General features: G+C 38.3%; 1 protein-coding gene across 1 annotated transcript in view; it reads left to right on the top strand.

The window, feature by feature from the left end:
• Positions 1-2,217: 2,217 nt before the first annotated feature.
• Positions 2,218-26,366, top strand: part of LOC150058675 (uncharacterized) — a 57,153-nt gene continuing 33,004 nt past the window's right edge. The window contains exons 1-6 of the mRNA XM_090338624.1: positions 2,218-2,597; positions 7,227-7,341; positions 7,640-7,813; positions 11,118-11,224; positions 20,134-20,271; positions 25,580-25,644. Of these exons, the coding sequence (XP_090194750.1) occupies positions 2,326-2,597; positions 7,227-7,341; positions 7,640-7,813; positions 11,118-11,224; positions 20,134-20,271; positions 25,580-25,644 (871 nt within the window). The 5' untranslated portion in view covers positions 2,218-2,325. The remainder of the gene's footprint in view (positions 2,598-7,226; positions 7,342-7,639; positions 7,814-11,117; positions 11,225-20,133; positions 20,272-25,579; positions 25,645-26,366) is intronic.

Below are 26,366 nucleotides of genomic sequence, written 5' to 3'. Positions count from 1 at the left end.
TACTTTCTAGACATCATGTTGAAAATGAGCTATACAACTTGTGTGTGTGGTGCGGGGAATAAGACAGAAAAACTATGAGAGGGAGGGAGGGGTGACATTGGCGCTAGAGAAAGTGAACAAATATGGAACCCAATTATGAACTAGAAAAGTCTTCCACTTTTACTGCTGGAGAAAGCAGCCACAGGATGTGAAATGGAGAAGTTACAAAACAAGCTAGCCATTTTCCAGTGATAATTCTCTGAGTTGTCTGAAAGCCCCTGTGCTTTCAGGCCAAGGAAGAGAGTACAGCTACAGGAGATTTTCACACTGAGAGGGAAGAAGCAGTATTGGAGCAGGAGAAGAAGCTGTGAATCAAGTATAGGAGCTGGCAAGACCCAAGTACTGTAGGACAGAATGGTATGCAAGGAGTTGCTAGAATCCCAGTAGTATCTGATGGCCAGGAAGCAGCAGAATCAGTGCCCGCCTATCTGAGACTACTGGTTCTCTTTAGATGAGACAGAATAATCAAGGAAAATGAGACAGACCTCTGACTCAACTTCACAATTGAGGACACAGGAAACCAACAAGCTATGTTATCCATTTATTTTTTCCAGGAAAGCTCAAATCTTGGCTGAGGAGACATGTCTAAGTCTGCAGGTGAGACAGCAAAAGTCACACCAATTTGAGGAGTGTTTTAAAGATCTTACAAAACTTATCCAGATGAAATAGGTAAAATTCATTAGACAATGTCACTGCCATGGTCCAATTTTCATTCTTCTGCCCTTCCAGGAAAATAACTTAGTTTATTCCACCTGGCATCAATAGTTATTTGTAGATCATGGTATTCCAAAGACTGGCCTGGGGTTGCTATTTGAATTCAAATCTTCTATCAGGACTGAGCTGTGCAGTGGAATGGCAGAAGTTTTAGATCATAGTCAATCAAAAGTGGAGACTGAGTGTTGTGGGATGCCTGATCATCTTTCTCAGAGAATATTCATCGGGGGAAGGGTAGATGCTGTTGCTTTGGAAAACTGGTTGTACCAGAGATAAAGAGGCAGGACTTCCTGTGTTCTCACCAGAACTCAGTCAGCAGTCATACAATTTTAATGAATCGTGTTTTCATCTTAGGGAGTAGCATGGTAGAAGCACAAAACCCAGAACCCCGATTCTTGCCAAATACTTGACTCTAGACATGTCACCTTGACTATAACCTAAACTATATGGATCCCTTTGGGATACTTCACTGCCAAGGGGCATAGTTGGAGGTATGCTAGGATGCACAGGTGGACATAATCTTCCCAGGCCCTGGGAATGATAAATGACTTATGGACAATTTCAAGGTTCTAGGATGGCAAGGCCTGAAGTATCCTCAGATATGGAGTTGTGTATAAAGGTTTTTCTGCTTTTAGAAAATAATACAGATATTCATTCCATTCCCGTGGATATTTGATTGGATTTGGAAGAAGGTCTGCTTGGGAAATAAGATTTGATAGGCCATCCCCCACACATATGCGGTGATCAGTGTTGTCTAGTGGTGGTTATCATTCCTGTTAAAGGGACATACATATGAATCCAAGCCCGTTTTTTTTTTTTTTTTTTTTTTTTTTTGCCAGTCCTGGGCTTGGGCTCAGGGCCTGAGCACTGTCCTTGGACTTTTTCAAGTCTTAGCACTCTACCACTTGAGCCTCAGCACCACTTCCAGCTTTTTTTTCCCTATGTATGTGGTACCGAGAAATTGAACCCGGGTCTTCGTGCATGCTAGACAAGCACTCCACCACTAGGCCAAACTCCAGCCCCCCCTCCGCCAAGCCCGTTTTATTTAATGTTACTTGAGAACAAGTATTTTTCCTTGTCAGACACTAAATGCTCAAATCTCCTGTTGGGAGGGACTCTGGAATATTAGGATAACTCACCTACAAGCCGTAGCATTGCCTTTGGGAGGTGGAGGCAAGCCAAGCGTCAAGGGAGAGGCCTGTGAGCAGAGGAGCGTTTGCCTTGAAGATCTTAGGCTGAGGGAATAGGTGCCAGGCATTCTTGACGTCCTCCACATGCCCAGAAGACCTTTGAATTCCACTGAAGAACTGAGATTTAACAAGCAGGCTCTACTCGTGCAAGCAAAACACTCTTGTTTTCTGGTTGTTGCCTTTGTCAGAAGGGAGCCATGAACACGCGCATGCGCGCGTTTATCCGCATTGCAAGGCAACGAATGCCCACCTGCCAGTTAACTGGTACTGAACAGCGAACTCGATTTATGGGCACACTGTGGAGACTTGGTTGACTCACAAAGTTCTGGATTTCCTTTCAAAGGGTGTCCACAGACCGAGGGGGAAAGAGAGGGATGTTCCTATGAACCCCCCAGCCACAGTCATGAGGAAGAACTTTGTCTTAGGAAGTGAGCACCAGAACTGCCGTGGGTACTCCACCAGCCCACTCAAAAGCTGCCTGTGCTGTGGCAGTGAGAGCACGAGTGCTGAGAGCTTTGACTCTTCCAGATATCTCAGCAGATACAAAGCCTCAGGAAAGATCCACAAGGCTGCAAGCAAGGGCGACTTAGGCAAAGTGCAGAGAAAGCTCTTAGGTGGGAAAAACGATGTGAATGCCAGAGACAAAAAGAACAGGTCAGAGGGCCTGGGAGGGAGGGGCAGGGAGTGGTGGGGGCAAGGCATGGCAGCATGGGGGAGCACCACCTTCCCAGGCTAGGCCAGGGAAAGGAGGCCAGGGGAGGGCTGAGGGTGGAGAGCTCTGAGTTCACGGAGGGTGTTGGGCTTTCTTAGTACCATGGGCTCCTCAGCCCGCGGACCCTGCAGTGTTGAAAAGGTCTAGAGGACAAGCCATTTTTATGAGAAGCAAAATTTTTGGCTTATTTCTAAACCCACTAATAATCCCCCCCTTGTACTGTGGTGGTTATTTAAAAGTGTTTGGTTACCTGACTGGAAACCAGGGAGGAGGTCTCCAAACAAGGTGGGGGGCTCTCCCTCCTCCTTGGGTACTCTAGTTTAGTGATCTTGTCATAAAAAAGAATTTCAGGACATATGGAAACAGAGACCAAAAAAATTCATTATTAGTAAAGGAAAGGAAAGGTAGGTAGTGCCTAGCCTAGACATGAATGTGTTCACATATAACAGGTGCAATATATTCTTTAATAACAGGAATAAATCGTGAAAATGTAAATTGGGGATTTGGCTCAATTTCACTTTAGTATAATATCCTCTCCCTCCCCCTACACCTGTATTTATTAATTTTAACCACAGTTCATATATTTAGTCTGCTTAATTTTTAAAAAAGTAATTCACCCCATTGAGTTATTTCAAGGTTGTTCTTCTCATTAAATTTGGAACCTTAACATTAAGGAACAATCAAGCAGAGTGTAGATAGATACATACTATTTAACACAGACGTTTATTCGTAAAATAACTTTCTTCTTGTTTCTTCTTTCTTTTTTGCCAGTCTTGGGCCTTGAACTCAGGGCCTGGGCACTGTCCCTGGGCTTTCTCGAGGCTAGAATTCTACCGCTTAAGCCACAGCATCATTTCTGGCTTTTTTCTACGTATGTGGTACCGAGGAATCGAACCCAGGTCTTTGTGTATGCTGGGCAAGCACTCTACAACTAGGCTAAGCTCCCAGCTCGTCTTTCGTCTTTTTTTTATCTCATCCTGGGGCTTGAACTCACAGCCTGGCACTGTCCCTGAGGTTTTTTTTTTTTTTTTTTTTTTGCTACACTTCCATCTTTTTGGTAGTTCATTAGGCATAAGTGTCTCATGGACTTTAGTGTTCAGGCTTGCTTCAAATCACAATCTTGTATGGTCATATACACATAACTCTTGAGCTCTTGTGGTCCTCTGTTAGCAAAATCCTAGATGTATACTAATTATTACAAATGAGGAAAAACAGAAGCCAATATTTCTTTGAGTCTGGCTTACTTCACTTAATGTGATTTTTCCCAAGTCTTTCCATTTCCTTATGAATGGGGCAATGTCATTCTTTCTGATGGAGGCATAGAATTCTGTTGTGTATAAATACCACATCTTCTTGATCCATTCATCTACTGAGGGTCATCTAGGTTGGTTCCATATCTTAGCTGTGGTAATTAATGTTGCAATGAACACAGTTGTGCTGATAGGTTTAGTTTGGTCTTGTTTCTTTACATTTGGATAAATGCCCAGGAGTGGGATTGCTGAATCACGTTTAGCCTCTTGATGAACCTCAATACTGCAATATTGCCTTTCAGAGTGGTTAAACAAGTTTGCACTCCCACCAACAGTATAGTAGCATTCTCTTGAGGCTGCATTCCTACCAGTATCATTATTAGATTTCTTGATAATGGCCATTCTAGCTGTGGTAAGGTAGAATCTCAGAGATTGTTTTGATTTTCATTTCTTTTATGGCTAGAGATGGCAAGAATTTCTTCATGTGTCTGACTGTAAGCTAAGAGATTTTTTTTAAAGAGATTTTTAAAGAATTTATTGATTCAAATATATGAAAACAGGCCCAAGAGGGTAGCCTAGGGGTACAGTGTTTGCCTAGCATGCACCAAGTTCAATTCCTTGGTTCCATAGACACAGATAAAGCCAGAAGTAGTACAATGGCTCAAGTGGCAGTGTGCTAACCTTGAGCAAAAGTGTCCAAGGCCCTGACTTCAGGCCCCAAAATTGACAAAAATATGAAAACAGCTGTTATAGGAGAAATTAATAAATCACAATTTTATGTAAGATCTAGTACAAATCAGTTTATGCTATTAGATTTTATAGACTTATGCTATTAATGCAATTTGATTCTATTGAAATTGTTACTTAGGTAGAACCTTTATTATTCTTCCGAATTAAATTGGTCTTTCATTTCTATAAAAAATCCCTGCAACAATATTCAAGAAGTAATGTACCTACTACCTGATGAATGTAGCTGCAACCCCTCTATAAATCACCCCAAACATAAAATAAAATAAACCCCCTACAATCTTTACACTTCAGTCTCTTGAGAAGCTAGAGCAAGAATGATCTACCATGACTAGCCAGAGTTCTTTTTTTTGTTTTTTGTTTTGCCAGTCCTGGGCTTGAGCTCAGGGCCTGGGCACTGTCCTTGGGGTTTTTTCTCAAGGCTAGAATCCTACCACTTGAGCCACAGCCGCACTTCTGACTTTTTCTATGTATGTGGTCCCGAGGAACTGAATCCGGCTCTTTGGGCATTCTAGGCAAGCACTCTACCATTAGGCCAAATTCCTGGCCCCAGAGTTGTTGTCATCGTTGTTGTTGTTGTTCTTCATTTTTTTTAAACACATTTTTATGCCATAGAAAATAATTTTACTTAGTGTTTGTTTTTCCAAATAAATTTATTTAATATAAACTTTTTCAGTTACATCCAGAGCATGCTAATTATTTTAGGAAGAGGATAAGGTGAAAAAACTTTCTCCTTTTTAAAAATATTTTTTTTTGTAAAAATTACAACTTGTAAAGACATGTAAAAGTTAAAGCAAAAATCCGCTAGCACAACGATGTCCATTGCAGCACTATTTACCATAGCAAAGATATGGAACCAACCCAGATGCCCTTCAGTTAATGAGTCGATCAACAGGATGTGGTATTTATACACAGTGGAATTCTATGGTGCTGTCAGAAAGAACAACATCACCCCATTTGTAAGGAAATGGAAAGACTTAGGAAAAATCATATTAAGTGAAGTAAGCCAGACTCAAAGGAACATAGGCTCAATGGTTTCCCTCATTTGTCATAATCAGTAGAAACCTTGGGTGGAGATCTCCTAGCAGAGATTTACAATAGAACAAAACCTAGATACATAAGGCCATATAGAATGATGTTAAATGAAAGGACCTCCAGGATATAGAAACAAAAGCCATATAATGAGTGATTCTTGTCCTTAATGTACTATGTTATCTCTCATCTCTTTTGCTGTCCCTTGGTTATCTCATATTGTTACAGTATTTCACCTTGTTATCTGATATATTGTATATATGCTTGATTGGTTATTTGAAATTGGATAGGGAAGCGGGGAAAAAAACATGAGGAGCAGGGTGGGGGGTGGTGAAAGGGAGGAGGAAAATGGGGACCATGACATGAGAAAGGATATTAATGTATGTGAAGTAATGTACCTTCTATCTCGTGAATATAATGTAACCCTTCTATTAATTACAATAAAAATATATGAAAAAGAAGTTAAGCAAAAATACTACTTAAGCGACTTTAATCAAGCATCCATGAATTCTTGGTTGCTATTTTCCCTTCACTATCTTCTGTCAATATTTTCTCATTTTCCCTTATCTATCTTATTACAATTAATATTGTTAACATAAAGAATATGCAGAATTTACTTTTCACTTTAAACAATAATCATATATCATTGCAAATAACTGTATAATGGACAAATATTTTCCCTAACATATCAATTTCAGAATTAAACATTTTCACATGTAATCTAATATGTATTTCAGGTCATTATACACCTGGTCAATGTTTGTCTTTGCTAAACAGATGAAGTGCTAATATCTTCAGACTAAGGCCAAATGGACAACATAGTTCCAAATATCTTAACTTAAACACTTAGATTTATAGAAATATATACCTTGAAAACGTATCTACAGAACAGATATAGTCATGTTATTACATGTAAGCTAGAGGTTAGATTTTTTAGTAGAAGTAGTAATAATTATAATATCTAAAAAGTAATGAGCTCGCATGTACAGTGTTTGTCAGTATTCTGCCTAAATTTTCATTGAGAAATCACTGTTTTGCTGTGCTCTAAACTACTCTTCATTACATAAATGAGAAATCTCTAAGTAATTGATTCCATAGGTAGGCTAAGCAATAATTAATCTATAATAGTTTAAAATAGGATTCAAATGTCAAAACTAAAGCCGATTGAAAAAGAAATTCAGGCTTGGAGTTTGGCCTAGTGGTAGAGTGCTTGCCTTGCATGCATGAAATCCTAGGTTCAAGTCCTCAGTACCTCATACATAGAAAAAAGTCAGAAATGGTGTTGTGGCTTAAATGGTAGAGCTCTATCCTTGAGAAAGCCCCAAAGCAGTGCACAGGCCCTGAGTTCAAGCCCTGGGACTGGCAAAAAAAAAAAAAAGGAATTCATCTCAGGAAGGAATTGCAGATATAGAGCCCCTTGCTTAAAAATATTACAACATATTCAATCAAATAGGCTAATATTCATTATGAAAAATTAATTACATTCTATTTAAAGTTTAAAACTATGTGTAATTCTCTTTCATAGAACTTCTTATTTCACAGGACTGCTCTGCATTATGCATGTGCCTATGGACATCCAAATATTGTGGTTCTTCTCCTGGAGAAGAATTGTGAGCTTAATACTCGAGACAGGGATAACAGCACAGCTCTGATTAAGGTAACAAGTGGTAAACCATTTCATCAGGACATGGATTGATTTAAGTGGTTAAAGCTAATAGCTAGGAATGATTCTGTATACCTGTAATCCCAACATTTTGGAAACTGAGGCAAGAGCATATCTACTTTTGGCCAGTTCTGGGTATGTCTTGATGTCTCAATATTTCTATTCCCCAATAAAAAAGCTTAAAATGGAAATAAATTGATCACATTGAAAAATAACTAATTGTTGAAATTTGTGGAATGTCTACCCTGAATGCCTTGAATTGATGAGTTTTCTCTTGCTGTGGTATCCACAGGCCTCACAATGTCAGCATGAAGAATGTGTGGCTCTTCTGCTCAAACATGGTGCTGACCCAAATGTACGGGACTGCAATGGCAATGCTGCTATCCACTATGCTATCTATAGTGACAATGTGCCAATAGCTGCCAAACTGCTGGCGTACAGAGCAAGTATTGAGTTGCAAACGAAGGTAGAGTAAGCCCAATTTCTTTACCATATATGACAGCTCAAAGTCTTCAGTGAAAAAGATGGATTTTTAAAAAAAATTTAGAAGATTTTATTTAAGTGATGATATTGTCATAGAAGTAAATTTTTCCTTGGAAATGGGCTTTATCATCATATTCAAGCAAAATAATCTGGAAACCTTGTTGCTGTTGAAAAGCTTTATCAAAGTGAAATTTCCCTCTGAGATAGACTGAAGCATAAAAAAATAGTAGAGGGAAAAGTAATTACAACTACATAGGCCAATTTGAAAGTAGGTAATTGAAAAATAACAAAAACAGTTTGTATTTAAACTCTTTCAAAAAGTTTATGTGCTAGAAAAGATGCTATTCAAGTTACAAAGTTGCCTACTGATGAAATTAGGTAGAATTAGAAGAATACTAGAGAGAAGTGACTAGATATTGAATAGGTGGAAACCAAATGGAAAGATCAAACACTTCTCTTTCATTTCATCCTATTCTGGCAGGAATAGCTAATGAAATCAAGTTGTAGTTTACATTTTGTGATCCATTATCTATAATTTTCTCTAAGTGGAGAAATTAAATGGTGCACTCAGCAAGTGACTGTGAATTTTTATTTTCTCCTTTTGTCTAGATTGTCAAGTGAGGAAGGTCTGGTCATGTAAATGAGAGTTGAGACTGAAATTATGATATTTTTTGTGTGCCAGTCATTGAACTCAGATCCTGGACACTATCCCTGAGCTTTATCCCTTAAAGGTTATACTTAACCACTAGAGCTACAGCCCCATTTTCAACTTTTTTTGGTAATTTAGTGGAGTTAGTGTCACAGACTTTCCTACCTGAGATGTTTTTTTCTTTTTTCGTCTTATTTTTTTGCCATTCCTGGGGCTTGAACTCAGGGCCTGGGCACTGTCCTTAAGCTTGATCAAGGTTAGTGCTCTACCAATTGATCTACAGCACCACTTCCATTTTTTCTGTGTATGTGATACCAAGGAATCGAACCCAGGCTTCTTGCATGATAGGCAGACATTCTACCACTCCCTTGCTCTTGAGCTGGTTTTAAACTGTGATCCTCAGATCTCAGCGTCCTGAATAGTTAGGATTATAGGTATGAGCCGCCGACACTTGGAGAAAGCACTTAACAGCGTTCAATCAGAATGAACACTAGGGGCCTGAAGCGTGGCCTAGTGATAGAGTGCTCACCCAGCAAGCACGAAGTCCTGGGTTCTATTCCTCAGTACCACATACATAGAAAAAGCCCCAAGTGGCGCTATAGCTCAAGTGGCAGAGTGCTAGCCTTGAGTAAAAAGTGTCCAGGGACAGTGCCCAGGCCCTGAGTTAAAACCCCAGGACTGGCAAGAAAGGCAGGCAGGCCCCAGCTACTCTGGAGGCTGAGATTTTTAGGATTAATGTCAAAGCCAGCCTGGGAACAAAAGGATCTGAGACTCTTATCTCTAATTAACCTCTAGAAAACGGGAAGTGGGCCTTGGCTCAAGGGTAGGGCAGTATGAGCTGAGAGAGAGAGAGAGAGAGAGAGAGAGAGAGAGAGAGAGAGAGAGAGAGAGAGAGAGAGAGAGAGAGAGAGAGAGAGAGAGACAGAGACAGAGAGAGAGACAGAGAGAGACAGAGAGAGGGAGAGAGAGGAAGGGAGGGAGGGAGAGAGGGAGAGAGAGAGAAAAGAGAATTTAATTTTGCATATAATCCTTCCTTTTTCCCTTACCGTGGGGGATCACACAAAAGCATAAAACCCCACTAAATGTGGCCTATTGTTGAGAATTAAGTTTGCTTCCACAAACAGAGTCTCCATGTAAAGTTTTGGAGGCCTTAGTATAAGTATGGACTCTGAATTCATAGCCTTAGTAGGTTATTCATACCTAGAAGTACACTGACCAGTGACTCAGTTTTAATTATTATGTAAAATTATTCATATTTATTACCATACAATTTTACTGATAAATTGCTTCCATTTATTTGTCATATTAATTTTTTCTGAAAAAAAAAGAAACTTTAGAGTTGGGTGTTTGGCCTAGTGATAGAGTGCTTGCCTAGCATGCCTGAAGACCCAGGTTGGATTCCTGGGCCCCACATAGAAAAAAGCTGGAAGTGATGCTGTGACTCAAGTGGTAGTGCACTAGCCTGGAGGAAAAGTTCAAGGACAGTGCTCAGGTACTGAGCTCAAGCCCCATGACTGGCAAAGACAGACAAACAGACAGAAAGAAAGAAAGAAAGAAAGAAAGAAAGAAAGAAAGAAAGAAAGACAAAGGAAGGAAGGAAGGAAGGATAGAAAGGAAGAAAGAAAGAAAGAAACTTCAGTGACTAACCTGGAACAAGAAGAAATGTGATTTTAAAAGGTCATAGAAGTACTGAGGTCACAGTATTATCTTTATAAGTGAGGATAAAATTTGATTGAAATATCCAATAGGTATGAGAAATCTTCAGTAAATATGTTAGGTAGTATGAAAGTGCATATAATGGTATTAGCTGAAATATGGTAGATTCAAGGGAAAATTCAAGTATAATTCCTTAAAAAGGCAAAATCAAAGTTTAGGAAAATAAAACACTAGGAAGCAGGAATTCAAAACGATGAAGTCAAGGGTAAGAGTGTAGATGAATGAAGAGGCAAAGATGGGGAAAATGCAGTCAAGAATCCAATATATATCCTACAAACTTAAGAAAGTGAGGGAAGATGTGGGTGTGGTAGGGATGGGTGAAGATGTTGGAAGGGATGACATTAAGATTCATTGTATCCATAATCTGCTTTGTTCAATGGCAACTCCATTGTACAAGTATTTAAAGAGAGTGTTAAAAAATGCTAGGTCTTTTAATTTCAAGCCAATTTCCTTTGTGGCCCTTTGGGAGAAGCAGAACCTGGCATGGGAATGTGGGTCATGCTATTATAAAAGTAAAAGTCAAGTGGAAAGTATTTTTTTAGTCACTGTGCCCATTAAACCATACACCTTAAAAAGTGTGTGTTGTCAGGCAGCGACTAAGCAATGTTACCACAGTCTATTTAATGGTAGGTGTAGAATGTGAAGTTCTATACTAGTTACCAAATACACATTCATGAAATCTTTCCAGAGGGCATGGTACTACAAGAAGGGACCTATTGTGTAGGAATATATATTGAGAAAATTTGCTCTCAACTCTGATAGTGTTTACATGTTGGAGCTTGTGGCATTCAAAGAGAGGGGGCAGCATGTTTGAAAGTGCAGTAGCCTAAGGAGGTAGAGCCTGTTGAAGTACTTATATTCAATTCTGTAGAGACATAAAGAATTTCATGAGTTATAACTTTTTTGTTTTTGTTTTCCACAGGATGGCCTCACACCACTTTTGCTTGCTCTAAAAGAAAACAAAGAGCAAATGGCAGAATTTTTAATAGAGAATAAAGCCAATATACATGCAGTTGATGAGCTAAATAGGTATAGTTAATTGTTACGTTTTACAACAAAAGTCTCCTTATGTTCTCACGTGGGAAATACTCAAATCAAAATTAACACATTCATAGAAAGGAGTTTAGTCTATACTTACTGGAATATAATAAAATATTGTAACAAATAGTTACATAGAAAGATTCAGATTGTCCCCCCAAGAACAGTATATATTAGAATTTATATTCTCTTTTAGTATTTGCCCAACTTTGTTACTTGTAACCTGATTATGATGGTCATATGATCTTTTTTTTTCTTCTTTTTTCTTTTTTTTTTGCCAGTCCTGGGCTTGAGCTCAGGGCCTGAGCACTGTCCTTGGACTTTCTCAAGGCTAGAACTCTACCACTTGAGCCTCAGCACCACTTCTGGCTTTTTCTATATATGTGGTACCAAGGAATCGAACCCGGGTGTTCGTGCATGCTAGGCAAGCACTGTAACCACTCGGCCAAATTCCTGGCCCTCATATGATCTTATATAGAAGTTTTAAATCAGTATAATTTTTTCCATACATTTTTTATTGTAATTAATAGAAGGGTTACATGATATTTGCCAGATAGATGGTGTATTAATTCCCATACATTGATACCCTTTCATATGTCTTGGTCCCCATTTCCCTCTCCCCCATCCCTCCCCTCATCTTGTTTTCCCCTGTTTCCTATCCAATTTCAGATAACCAACTACAAATATATCCGATATATCAGGTAACAAAGGGAGATAGTGTAACAATATGAGATCACCAAGGGACAGCAAAAGTGATGAGAGATAACATAGTACCTTAAGAACAACAATGATTAAGTATATGGCTTATGTTTACATCATATTTTAAATGACAAGTTTAACAAACAAGTGTTCAATGAGGGAATCTCTAATTACAATCTCTGGGACTTAGTATTTAGAACTTAATCAAAATTAGGCTAAGGGTTTGTATGTCATAGAAACATATCAATTTATTAAATAAAACATGTCTATAGAGTCATAGGTTTTTATGTCTATATAGTTATGTTTGTATTTCCATTACCATGTCCATAGCTTTGGGTATGCAGTTATTGAGTCCTCTCTCTTGTACACTTTGGATTTAATAGCTGCATATTAAGGATACCATGTGACTTTTGTTCCTTAGGTCTTGACTTGTCTCACTCAACGTGATTCGCTCTAGGTTCATCCACTTCCCTGCGAATGCCATTATTTTATCTTGTCTGTTGGCTATGTAGAATTCCATTGTGTATATATACCACATTTTCTGTATCCATTCATCTGCAGTAGGGCATCTGGATTGTTTCCATCACCTGGCTATTGTGAATAGTGCAGAGATAAACATAGCTGAGCAGGTGTCTTTATAATATCCTGGGTCATGCTGTTCAGGATAGATGCCCAGAAGTGGTATGGCGGGATCATAGGGAAGGTCTATTTTCAGTTCTTTAAGGAACCTCCACACTGCTTTCCAGAGTGCCTGAACTAGTTTACAATCCCACCAGCAGTGTAGTAGGGCTCCTTTTTCTCCACAACCCCACCAGCAACTGTCATTGTCTGAGTTCAAAATCTTGGCCTTTCTTGTTGGGGTAAGGTGGTATCTTAGGGTTGTTTTTATTTGCATTTCCTTTATGACCATAGATGATGAACATTTTCTCATATGTTTTTCTGCCATTTTAATCTCTTCTTCTGATAGGTCTCTCTTTAGTTCCCTTGCCCATTTAATGAATGGTTTATTGGGTTTTCAGGGGATTAGTTTCTTGAGTTCCCTGTAGATACTAGATATTAAGCATTTGTCAGATGTACTGTTGGTGAATATCTTTTCCCAGTTGGTTGGCTGTCTCTCTACTTTTGCAAGTATATTTTTATCTGTACAGAAACTTTTTATTTTTAGGTAGTCCCATTTATCAAGTCTATTTCCAATCTGTTGTGACCCTGGGATTCTGTTCAGGAATCTGTTGTTGCCTATGCCTATGAGTTCCAGTGTCTCTCCAACTTTATCATGTAGCAGTTTCATGGTATCTGGTCTGAGGTTGAGGGCTTTGATCCACTTTGAGTTATTGCTTGTACATGGACAAAGGCTAGGGTCAATTTTAAGTTTTCTACAAGTGGCTGCCCAGTTTTGCCAGCACCAATCATTGAATAGACTGTGTTTGTTCCACTGTATATCTTTGGCTCCTTTGTCAAATACAAGTTCACTATAGGTATATGGTTCTATTTCTGGGTCTTCTATTCTGTTCCACTGGTCTTCTGGTCTGTTTTTGTGCCAGGACCAGCAGTTTTTGTTATTATGGCTCTATAGTAGGGTTTGAAGTCTGATATTGTAATACCACCAGCATTGCTCTTTTGGCATAGAATTGTTTTGGCTATTCTAGGTCTTTTCTTGTTCCATATGAATCTTTGGATTATATCTTCAATTTCTGTAAAGAATGTCTTTGGGATTTTGATGGGGATTGCACTGAATTTGTATATCAGTTTTGGTAGTATAGCCATTTTAACTATGTTGATTCTCCCTAGCCATGAGCATGGGATGTCTTTCCATTTCCTAGTGTCCTCTTTAATTTCTTTCATTAGGCTTTTATAATTTTCATTGAATAATTCCTTTACTTCTTTGGTTAAGTATATTCCTAAGTATTTTATTCTTTTGAGGGCTATTGTGAATGGGATCATTTTCTTGACTTGGCCTTCTGTTTGTGTATTGTTGGTGTACAAGAAGGCTACTGACTTCTGAAGGTTGATTTTGTATCCTGCCACTTTGCTAAAGTGGTTTATTAATTCTAGTAGTTTGGGAGTGGAGTTTGTTGGGTCACTCAAGTAGAGGATCATGTCGTCTGCGAATAAGGATAGTTTAATTTCTTCTTTCCCTATGTGGATCCCTTTGATGTCCTTTTCTTGTCTTATTGCTCTGGCTAAGGGTTCCAGCACTATATTGAAGAGAAGTGGAGAGAGTGGGCATCCCTGTCTAGTTCCTGATTTTAAGGTGAATGGTTCCAGTCTTTCACCATTTAGTATAATACTGGCTGCAGGTTTTTCATATATGGCTTTCACTATTTTGAGGAATGTACTTCTTATTCCTATTTTTTCTAGTGCTTTCAACATGAATGGATGTTGTATTTTGTCAAATGCCTTCTCCACGTCCAGAGAAATTATTCTATGATTCTTATCTTTAGCTCTATTGATATGATGTATGACATTGAGTGATTTGCGAATGTTAAACCAGCCTTGCATTTGTGGGATGAAGCCCACTTGATCATAGTGTATGATTTTTTAAATTTGTTTCTGGATTCTGTTGGCTAATATTTTATTGAGGAGTTTTGTGTCTGTGTTCATTAGAGAGATAGGTCTGTAGTTTTCTTTTTTTGTTGGGTCTTTCCCTTGTTTGGGGATGAGAGTAATATTAGCTTCATAAAATGAGTTTGGTATTGCTCCTTCTGTTTCTATTTCTCGGAAGAGTTTCAAGAGTATAGGTGTTATTTCATCTTTAAATGTCTTGTAGAATTCCGCAGTGAAACCATCTGGACCTGGGCTTTTTTTGGTTGGCATTTCCCTGATTGCTTCCACAATTTCGTTGTAAGAAATTGGTCTGTTCAATTTGTTTACCTCATCGTTGTTCAGTATGGGTAGCCTATATTTATCTAAGAAATCATCCATTTCTACTAGATTTTCTTGTTTCTTTGAATATAGGCCCTGGTAGTACCTATTCATTATGGACTGGATTTCTTGGGAATCAGTTGTGATTGTTCCCGTGGGGCCTCTAATCTTTTTTATTTGAGTCTCCCCTTTCCTTTTTTTGATTAATCTTGCCAAGGGTCTGTCAATTTTGTTGACTCTTTCAAAGAACCAACTTTTTGATTTATCAATTTTATGTATAGTAGATCTTATTTCAATCTCTGAAATTTCTGATTTTATATTTATATTTCTGTCCTTCTAGCTGTTTTAGAATTAACTTTTTCTTCCTCCTCTAGGTGTTTCAGTTTTTTTTTTAAGGTTAATTACGTGCTCTTCCTCTGTATTTTTAATATGCGCTCGTAGTGCGATAAATTTGCCTCTTAGAACTGCCTTTGCTGTGTCCCATAAGTTTCTTTGTGATGTTTCTTGATTGGCATTACATTCAAGGAAGTTTTTAATTTCATTTCTGATCTGATCTGTTACCCTGGATTTATTCAGAAGTGTGTTGTTCAGTTTCCATGTGATTGAATGTTTTTTGACTTTGACTGCATTGTTCAGAATTAGTCTGACTCCACTGTGGACTGATAGGATGCATGGGATTATATCAGACTTCTTGTATCTGCTTAAGTTTTCTGTATGAACTATTATATGATCTATTTTGGAGTGTGTTCCATGTGCTGCTGAGAAAAATGTAAAGTTTTGCCGTTGGGTGGAAGACTCTGTGTATATCTGTTAAGCCCAGCTGGGCTATGGTGTCATTTAAGTCAATGGTGTCTTTGCTCAACTTTTTTGAGTTGACCTGTCATTTGTTGAGAGTGGTGTATTGAGGTCTCCCCACAATGATTGTGTTTGAGTCTATCTTGTTCTGTAATTCTAAAGGAGTTTGTTTGACAAATTTTGGTGCTCCCGTGTTGGGGGAGTAGATGTTTATAACTGTAATATTATGGGCATGGATTGTAGCCTTTACTAATATATAATGGCCGTCTCTGTCTTTATGTACTGATCTTATTGAGAAGTTAATTTTGTTGGAGATTAAGATTGCTACTCCTGCTTTTTTGCATGGTGCATTGGAGTGGAAAATTCCGTTCATTCCTTACACTTGGAATTTGTTTCTGTCTTTGGCAGTGAGGTGTGTCTCTTGGAGGCAACATATGGATGGGTGGTGTTTCTTAATCCAGTCTGCTGCTCTGTGTCTTTTGATTGGATTTTTCAGCCCATTCACAGTTAGGGAGATTATGGAGAAGTGGTCAGTGTCCATTGTCGTTATTTATTTTTACTTCTAGGTTTCTTTCTCTTTTTTCCTGTTTTGTGTTTAGTGAATTATAGATGTTTGCTTCTTGATGGGGGTTCTTGATGTTCTACAATTTGTTCTTGATTAATTAGTATTCTTTGTAATGCTGGTTTAGTGTGCACGTATTCATAAAGCTTCTTTTTGGAGTGAAATATTCTTTGTTTCTCCCTCAAATGTAAATGCTAGTTTTGCTGGATATATCAGTCTGGGTTGGTAGTTGTTGGTCTTCAGGACATCAATGATGTTTTTCCAAGCTTTTCTTGCATTTAGGGTTTGCATGGAGAGATCTGCTGTAATTCGAATGTTCTTCCCATTATAATATAGCTCCTTCTTTGTTTTTGCAGCATTTACCATCAATTCCTTAGTATTCGGGTCTAGTGTCTTGACTATGATATGTTTAGATGAATTCCTTCTAGGATCTTGCCTTTTTGGGTTCCTGAAACCTTCAATAATGTGAGTATTTTCCCTTTTGAGGTTGGGGAAATTCTCTGTTATGATTTTGGTGAATAAAGGTTGCATACCTTTGTCCTGAAATTCAGCCCCCTCCTCAATCCCTATTATGCGAGGATTAGACTTCTTTGCTGCATCTGCCAGTTCCTGGAGCTCTCTCTGGTAGCTTCTGACTGATTTTTCCAAGGTGGCAATTCTCTGTTCCAGCTCTTGTGTTTTATCTTCTGTTTCTGATGTTCTATTCTCCATTTCCATCAATATGCTGCTTAATGCGTCCATTTTTGCTTGAAGTGTGGACACTGAGCTGATCATGTCTACTCTGAGGGTATTAAAATCTTTTCTTCCATTTCTCTTTTGAATTCGAGGAGCTGTTTGGTGATTTTCTGCTTATGTTCCTGGAATTGTTTTTGGAGTTCTGTTTTAATCTCTTTAGTCATGTTCACAATCATCTCCTTGAATAGGGTCATGTTTCTTGTCTCTTCAGGTGTCATTTCTTGGGATGGTGACATCTCTCTCATCCCTTAGCTCTTCTTAACTTTTGGGCTTTGCGTGGGACTTTGATTATTTATATATGTCATAATTCTTCTTTGAGCTCTCCTCAGCATCGAGAACTGTTGTAGTTTGCTCTGTGGTCAGTAGGTAGCGGTCTTTACTTGGATTAGGACGAGTGGTTCTGGGAGTATGTGAATACCTGTGGTTCTCAGCCAAATTGATTCCTCTGCTGACTAGGTTAGAGTTTGAAGTTTTTCAGGTGTTCAGCCTGTTCCCAGAGTCACAACTAGCTCTCAGTCCAACCACTGGCCTCACAGTGGGCCGTGGGATCAATCTGCGAGCTTCAGTCTCAGTGTGCTGGGGAGATGATTGGTTTTCCTGTGCTGCTTCCAGGGGCGGGCCCCCAGCCAAGGGTCTGGGGTTTGGGAGTTTCCATGGGCTGTCAGCAGGACCTGTGGCTGTCTGCTCTGTACCCAGGGGCAGGGCCCAGCTGAGGAAATGGGCTCCAGGGGTGGAGCCGTGCCTTTCTGATTCTCAGAAGGCGAGAGTGGCTGCTGGTTGCCCCTTCAGTTCCCTGATGCTTTGTCAGAGAGTCTGTGACTGTGGGGGGCTCCTCCGTGATGTCTTGCTCAGGATTCCCAGCTGGAGGATGCCTGGCTCAAGATTTGATGGGGACAGATGCTGGCTCCTATTTTCCCCCGCACATCCCACCCGCTGTTGTATGGCAGGGTCTCAGCACCCCCCACTCTCCAGACCCTGGAAGAGGAACTTGGTGGGTGGGTGGGAGCTGGGACACTTCTGCCTCCCTTGGTGGAGTGCTGGGTCTTGGCTAGCCCCCCTGTCAGTCTCCAGTCAATGGCCTGGGGGAGGGGGCTGTTGAGGGAAGGGACAGGATTCTAAATTCCTTGCCCCCCTGTTCCTGCTGGTCTTTCTCTGGCGGGGTGGAGGGGTCTGAGTTAAGTTCTATTGCTTGGCACCAGCTCTGCTTTCCTGATGGGTTTGGGAACCTGCTGCACTACTCTAGCCTCTGTGTTCCTTTGTGGGTGCTGCACAGTGTTGGAGAATCCTTCACTCCCCTCGAGTCTCCTGCGCTGCCTGTGGTCCGTGTCTGGGTTCCACTGCTTGCTGTTCTGGTTCCGTGTCTGGGTTCGCTGCTTCTGTTGCTCGCTGGCCTGTTCCAATGCTGTTTTCTGCGGGTCGGGTCTTCCTGGCCCGGCACCCTCAGCCGCGGCTATTTGCAGCTTGGAGCCGCTGGCAAGGGGTGGGGGAGGGATACTCGCGTTCTGAATTCTTTGAGAAAGTTGGATGTAAGCTTTATCTGGATTTCTTTTCCGGTTTGAGTTCTCCGTTGCTTCTTGAGTTTGTTGTTGTGGATTTCTGAAGGTAATTGACTTGTGGGACTCCCTGGTTCTCTCTTTTTGTGAGAGAGCTAGGCAGCATCCCTATTGTCTTGGCGCCATCTTCCACAGTATAATTTTTTAACTTAATTTCTTTTATAAAAGTTAACCCTAGCCATGCAAAGGGTTTCAATTCAACATTACAGTTTCTGAATGCCATGTAACTTGATTAGAGTTCCCCTTCCATCAATCTCTTCCCATCTGTCAAATCCTCACTCATCTCCTCAAGATAACTGGTTCCATTTTCACTTAATATTGTGATTAAAGTATGATTTTTAGTTTAAGCTTTGAGGCAATATGAAATTCATAACTATTTGATAGTATTGTCACTTTTCATACTGATTTTGAGCTTGAACACAGGGCCTGGATTCTGCCCTTGAGCTTTTATGTTCACAAGGCTAGTGCTGTACCACTTGGGCCACAGATCCAATTCTCTTTTTGGTGTTTGATTGGAGATAATATTAAAAGGACTTTTGTGGGCAGGTTGACCTTAAATTGCAATTCTCAGATCTCAGCCTCCAAAATAGCTAGGATCATAGGCCTGAGTCACTGTGTTTGGCTTTATTTCTTTTAGACTTTTTTATTAAGCAAAAATATGTGTTAGAAATAATTCTGAAGTCTTTGCTTCAAATTACTTTCTTTGAAGAATATTAATATTAGCTTTCTCCACATGAGTATTAACTGCTCTTCTCCAATGCTCTTCAGAGATTTCTTATTTATTTATTTATTGGTCAGTTGTGTGGCTTGAATTCTGAGCCTGGGCACTGTCCATAAGCTTTTCAGGTCAAGGCCACCATTCCACCCCTTAATCCATTGCGCCACTTCCTTACCCTTTATTTATATAATTTATTTTGTGAATACAAATGCTTGAGAAAAACAATTTGAAGAGGACTCATTTTGACTTACGTGTTCAGAGGTTATGTGTTCCCCCCGCCAAGGGACACCAAAAGAGATGAGAGAAAACATAGTACATTAAGGACAACAATCACTCATTATATCATAGAATTAATTTTATTAATCCAATAATTATTATTCCAATAATGATTATTAATAACAATAGCTTTTACTTGTTCAACTTTTACTTGACTGTAGATTACATTACTTAAGATGAGGGAATTAGTAGAGAACTACTCATTTAGATCTTTGCCTACATTAGACATTTTCTATCAAAGTACATTAAATTAGGAAATCTACTACATGGTACCCCAGTAGGACAAGAACGATCTGATTGTTTAGCTTAAGAGATAACTGTCAAAGGCGAATACTTGATGTGTAAGATGGTGTAGTTGCTAGCATATGTAAATGGTCAAGTTTACCCACACAGGCATGATATTAAATTTATTAAAGATATTCAATAGTGTACTAAGTAAGTATGAAAAGTACTTAACCTGGCACAGTGGCTCATGCCTGTAACCCTAGCTACTCAGGAGGCTGATATCTGAGGATTGTGGTTCAAAGCTAGCCCAGGGAGATACGAAAATTGAAAGTGGTGCTGTGGATCAAGGCGTAGGAGCAGTATCCTTGAGCTGAAGAGCTCAGGTACCAAAGCCAGGCCCAGAGTTCAAGTGCCACAACCAGCGCACACACACACAAAAGTGCCAGAAAATGAAATTTTGTCCCTTTTTTTTTAGATCAACCCTCATGTATGCTGTACAATGTGAATCAAAACATATGGTGAAGTTTCTTCTTCAGCAAGGTGTTGATGTCTTTTTAAAAGATGCTTTTGGATGGTCTGCATCATATTATGCTCTCTACGGTCATTGTAAATTGTAAGTTGTTTGGATCAAAATACTAATATACTTTAAACTGAACTTCAAAATAATTACAGGCATTGTGTATTTATTTATTGATGGAGATTTTGTATTTTAATTCAGGTAGTTCTGGAATAGTATTGAATGTTATCAGCCCCAAACCAAAAAGGCTAGAATAGGTACAAGTAGCAATACATGTCGATTTTTTTTTATCTAGGTTAACTTTGTCAGTATAGGGGAGTTATCTTGGAACTCACATGTACTAGCAAAGTTTTTATTTATTTATTTATTTTTTTTACTAATGATTTAGAAATTTTAAGACTTTTGTCCTTAATGATCCTAGAAGTCTCCATTTTATTCCAATTTAAACAATTATGTCTGCATTAAAAGTACCATATCCTTTATTTGCCTGTTTGTTGAAATGTCTCATATAACAGAATATAGTTATTATCCACAGATAATTATCATCTGTATGATTGTTCTTCAGGTTCTGTATATCTGAAGGATATAAGTGCAGAAAGAATCCTGTTAAACAAATTGCATATAGTGGAATAAAAGAAGACATCTTAGTTGTTCTTTTTTTTGTTGTTGAATTTATGGCTGTAGTGTTACTACTAAAACTCATTGCTGACTGGGAAGGTTTTGCTTTTTCTTGATTTTGATATCATACATATACATGTGTATCATATATATATATAAACACAGATATATGCATACAACACACATATATACACATGCCTTTGAGATGATTCATTGGATATGCATTGACTATTATGACTACATTTGTTTCTTTTTCTTCTTCTCAATTGTCTATGCCTTTCTCCTAGTCCTATGCTTCCACACCTTTCAAGTGCCAGTTTCCTGGTATTCATTTTGTTGAACTGTTAGTTTTTCTAAGGAATTATACCATTTGAATTATCTTTTGTAGATATGATACTTCAATTCATTCATTTGTGCACATTTCCATATGTGTTTACTTGCATATTTATAAATTAGATCTACCTTCTACTTATGAGAGGAATCATGTGTCCTCTATCTCTCTGAGGATGACTTATTTCCATGTGTTTCTTTGAAAATTATTCGATATTCTCCCTAATGAAAGTAAATTTATAATACAGTATACATACATATATATATCATATTTTCTTGATCCACCCATTCATTGAAGAGCACCTGGGCTCTTTCTATATCTTGGCTGTGGTGACTATTGTAGCAATAAAATGGTGGTTCAAGTTCTTTTGTTGTATCCTGATTTGTCATCTTTTTTGATAAATGCCTGAGAGTGGTATTGTTGGATCATAGGGGAGTTCTACGTTTGTGTTTTTGAGTAATATTTGATTGCTTTTCTGGTTTATAGTCCCACCAACAATGTATTAAGCTTTCTTTTCTATCACTTCTGTACTGGTACCTCTTGTTTGAGCTTTTGATGATGGTCGTTCTAACTGGGGTATGTGGAACCTAACTGTTGATTTAATGTACATTTCCTTTGGCCTTTATGGCCAAAGATGCTGAGCTTTTGTTCATGTATCTAATGGCATTTTTATTTCTCCTAAAAATCTATTTCATTTTCAATTTATTAGTTTGTTTGTTGACTCTTTGTGAGAGTTTATTTCCTTGAGTACTTTGTATATTCAACATTAGACCATTGTGTGATGTTTAGCTGGCAAATAAAGTTCCATTTCTGTAAGTTTTTTAGTTTGTCAGCTATGTCCTTTTCCATGCAGTAACTTCTTTGTACAATTCTACTTGAAAATTCTGTCATTGATTTGCTTAGCCTGTGGAAGTTTACTCAGAAAGTTCCTGCCTGTGCCAAGAGAAAAGGGGTTGGGTTGAGATGGGTGGGGGTATAATGATGAAATGGGTGATATATATCATGATGAACCATACTTATAAAATGATATGTTAATGGTAACCCCTACTTAAATACTTTAAAATTTAAAGAGAAAAAGTTGCTAGGTTTTAAGTCACACATACATACATTATGCTCAACCATAATTCCAAAAAGCGGTACTCTGCCTTACCATTTTGGCTTTCTAGCTTTTCCAAGATTTATTGTTGCTAAAATGACATTTCTTGTGTATTAGAAATTCCATGTGGAATACACATCATACCGTGTTATCCTTTGCACTCACTGTGTTTTCTGACAGTAACTGTGAGTTAGAATTATTGCAGTCTATGCAGGAGGTGATTATAATTCTTTCTTTCTTTCTTCCTTTCTTCCTTCCTTTCTTTCTTTCTTCCTTCCTTCCTTCCTTCCTTCCTTCCTTCCTTCCTTCCTTCCTTTCTTCCTTCCTTTCTTTTTTTTCACCAGTCGTGGAGATTGAACTCAGGGTCTAGGCACTGAACTTGGACACATTTTGCTCAAGGCTAGCTCTCTGTCACTTGAGCACCATTTTCAGTTTTTTCTATGTATGTGGTACTGAGGAATTGAACCCAAGGCTTTGTACATGCGAGGTGAGCACTCTGCTTCCAGGCTACGCTCCAGGCCCCTTTTTCCTTCTTTCCTTCCTTCCTTCCTTTTTTTGTTTTTTACTGTCCTAGGATTTGAACTCAGGGCTTGGGTACTGTCCTTGAGCTGCTTTTGCTTAAGGATAACACTCTGCCACTTGGGGTAACAGTGCCACTTCATTTTCTGGTGGTTAATTGGAGATAGGATTCTTTCTCACTTGACCTGGCTTCAAAACAGGATCCTCAGATCACCAACACCAGAGTGGCTAGGATTACAGGATGAGCTACTGGTGCCAGGCTCACTCCTTACTCTTCATCATTTTTGAGGGAAGGGGGTGTAGGTACTAAGCTGGAACACAAGACCTCACAATCTTGGTGTGTTTTTTTTGCCCACATGTTATCTCTCTACAATTGAGCCAAACTTCCAGTGTGGCATTTTGTTACTTAGAGTCTCAAACTTTCTGCTTGGCTCATTTTGAAATAAGATCCTTAAATACCAGATTTCTGAAGAGCTGTAGTTTCCCTTCACTGCTACCAGATATATGCTAAAAGATTTCTTGATATCCTGTGTAACCCCTTTACCTAGAATGTGAGAACTCCCCTGTCACCTTTCTCTCAGTGTCTATCAACTTTCAACTTTCCCTTTGTTTCCATTTGTTTTCAGTAATAATAAAATCCCAAATTGCTTAAGATTCTGCCTCAAGTTTTAAAAATATTTCTGAATTCTTTGTTCAAAGGGATTTATTTTGCAGAAGATTCTGAATTGAAAGTAGATTGTTTGGATTTAATGAGGGTAAACCCATTGTAATGTTTTTGGTGGGAAGCGTTCGGTGGGTGTGATGGCATTGCAGTAGCCTTGGTTGGTTCAGGGGTGGATATAGGTTAGTGGAAAGTAAATTAAGCAGGTAAAGAAGCTTTCTGCAGCAGTGGCAGATCTCTTAAGATTAGAATCAGTCAGGTAAGAGATAAACCTGCATATGTCTTTTGTTAAAGAAGGAGTAAGACTGAAAATCTGTCAGTAAGAATTTGAGATCTGTCCTTATTCTTAATGAGCCAGAGCATATTCAAGCCAGCAAGTTTTGTGAAGGCTAGAATCTGCTTTTGGGGAGAAGGAAGAAGGGCACATGTGTGGTGAATCTCTTTTGTCTTTCTTGGTCTGAATCCATTCCTGGAATGTCATACAGTGATCATCTGAGTTTTTCATTTTAAATGCAAACTAACTCAGCCCTGAAATGGGTGTTGCTTATATTTGGAAAGTCCCGGTTTTAGAGGGAGATTGTAGGCCTATCCTCTTTTCTGCTCTTGTCTATGTGCCTACCATATGAATGGCTAATGACTATTCATACATTAAGAGAATTTTGTCTTCCAAGTCAGTTGGAGTCTAAGTACCATTCTATTAGTTATCTGTTGATCCTGAGTTTTATTAATTTTCTGCACTTGTGATTAATGAGTTTACTAATTCGAGACAGTTTATTTTAAGGAGCTATTACATTAATAAAAAGTATTTACAAAGTATTAAATTTATTACATAGCTCTATTTTTTAACCTTGCAAAGTTAAAAAATTCTACCACTTGAGCCACAGCACCACTTCTGGCTTTTTCTGTGTATGTGATACCTGGGGAATCAAACCCAAGGCTTTGTGCATGTAGGCAAGCACTCTACCACTAGGTTGTACTCCCAGCTTGGATTCATAGTTTTCTGATAAATACAATATTTCTGTAGTAAGCCCTATCAAAAACATATTAACTAATCTTTAATATATTAATTATAATATTAACACAACTGATCTCAAAATTATTCTTTTCCATTTTTTCTTTTTTTGGAGCAAGTAGTTTTTTTAATGATTAGCATATTCACTGAATTATTAGGCAGTTAGATGGTAGAAAGCACTTACTTAAAGATGGTTAATTGGTAAGGTATGAGTTACATCCGGAAGCAGATCTCAGATCTAAACACACAATGAATAATGAACACATGAAGTTTACATCTGAACACATACACACAAGAAGTGAATTTAGATAATACAATTTCAAACATATTGCCTGTCCATTAATAAGAATTTATTCCTCAATAAATTATGCATTGCAGTGTCATTTCCATTTTTTCTTGTTAATGTTTTTTTATGTCATTTAGCCTTTATAACTATATATGAATGAAAGATATAAAATCCTACTGATTATGACAAATGAGGGAAACCATTTGAGTCTGGCTTACTTCACTTAATATGATTTTTTCTAAGTCTTTCCAATTCCTTACAAATGGGGCAATGTCATTCTTTCTGACAGCAGTATAGAATTCCATTGTGTATAAATACCACATCTTGTTGATCCACTCATCAAATGAGTGACATCTGGGTTATCTGGTTATTTGAAATCTGATAGGGAAGGGGGGAAAACAAGATGAGGGGTAGGGGGGGAGGGAAATGGGGACCAAGACATGAGAAAGGGTATCAATGTATGTGGAGTAATGCACCTTCTATCTGGTGAATATAATGTAACCCTTCTATTAATTACAATAAAAATATATGAAAAAAGATATAAAATCCTTAATGTTTGGGAGAGTTCTTTAGCCTAACATAAAATAATTAAAGCATCATAGAGACAGGGTATCTTTTGAATATGGGCACTTTCTACCTTTTCATGCCAATCAAATTAATCTATTGAGCTCTGTTACCTTCTGTTCAGGATCATTTTACCTTCATTTTGTCTTTTTTCATTACAAGTTTTGTAAAAAATTGTCCAGCTCAGTTTTGAAGCATATGGAATAAATACCAGAAGTAATACTTATATTGTCTTACATGTTCAGGAATTCAGTGAGTTTGGTAAATTTTCATATCAACATGAAAATACTAATTATGTCATTTTAAAAAATTCATAGCATTAAGAGAACACTTTCTACATATGAAGAAAAGATTCTTAGATGTATCCCATGCAACAATACTGGTAAGATTATTGATAGTGAATTACTGTGTTTTGTCCAACCTTACAGAAGAAATTAAGAATGAGAAAGTTTTAATTCAAAAAAGCAAAGAAACAGCACCAATGGCTCATGCCAGTAATGCTAGATAATCAGGAGGCTAAGACAGAGGATCATAGTATTAAGCCAACCTTGGTAGAAAAGTCTTAAATATTCCATCTCTAAAGTAGTAGTAAATCCAATTAGAGGCATGTTTGAATGGTAAAGCACCAATAGGAGTAAGCAATAGGCCCCTTCCTGAGTTTAAGCTGAGGTAATGGTTAAAAAGTAAAAACAATTTGGGCATTGGTGACTTATTCCTGTAATCCAATTTGGAAGCTGAGCTATGAAGACTGTGGTTCAAAGCCAGCAGGGACAGAAAAGTCTATGAGACTCTTGTCTCCAATTAACCACCAGATAACTGGAAGTGGCGCTGTGTCTCAAAGTAGTAGAGTCCTAGCCTTGAGGAAAAGAGCTCAGGAATAGCGTCCAGGTCTTGAGTTCAAGCTTCCCAACAGACAAAAAACCAAAAAGAGCATAAAATAAAGTGTGTGTTTTGATGTGTATAATCTAGTAATTCTGTCTTATTTTAAAATTGTGCTTATGAAATACATGCTGTAGTTATTGGTTTTATCCAATAACTTACAGCTAGTTGGTCATTGTGATAAAAATAAGTTTTCTATTTTGAAAATAAGCACATTTCATTTAG

Source organism: Megascapheus bottae, chromosome 9 (assembly GCF_031878675.1).
Source record: "Megascapheus bottae isolate mThoBot1 chromosome 9, mThoBot2.hap1, whole genome shotgun sequence".
NCBI lineage: Eukaryota > Metazoa > Chordata > Mammalia > Rodentia > Geomyidae > Megascapheus > Megascapheus bottae.
The sequence above is the reverse complement of the archived record's forward strand: the minus strand, read 5'-3'. Positions and strand labels throughout refer to the sequence as shown.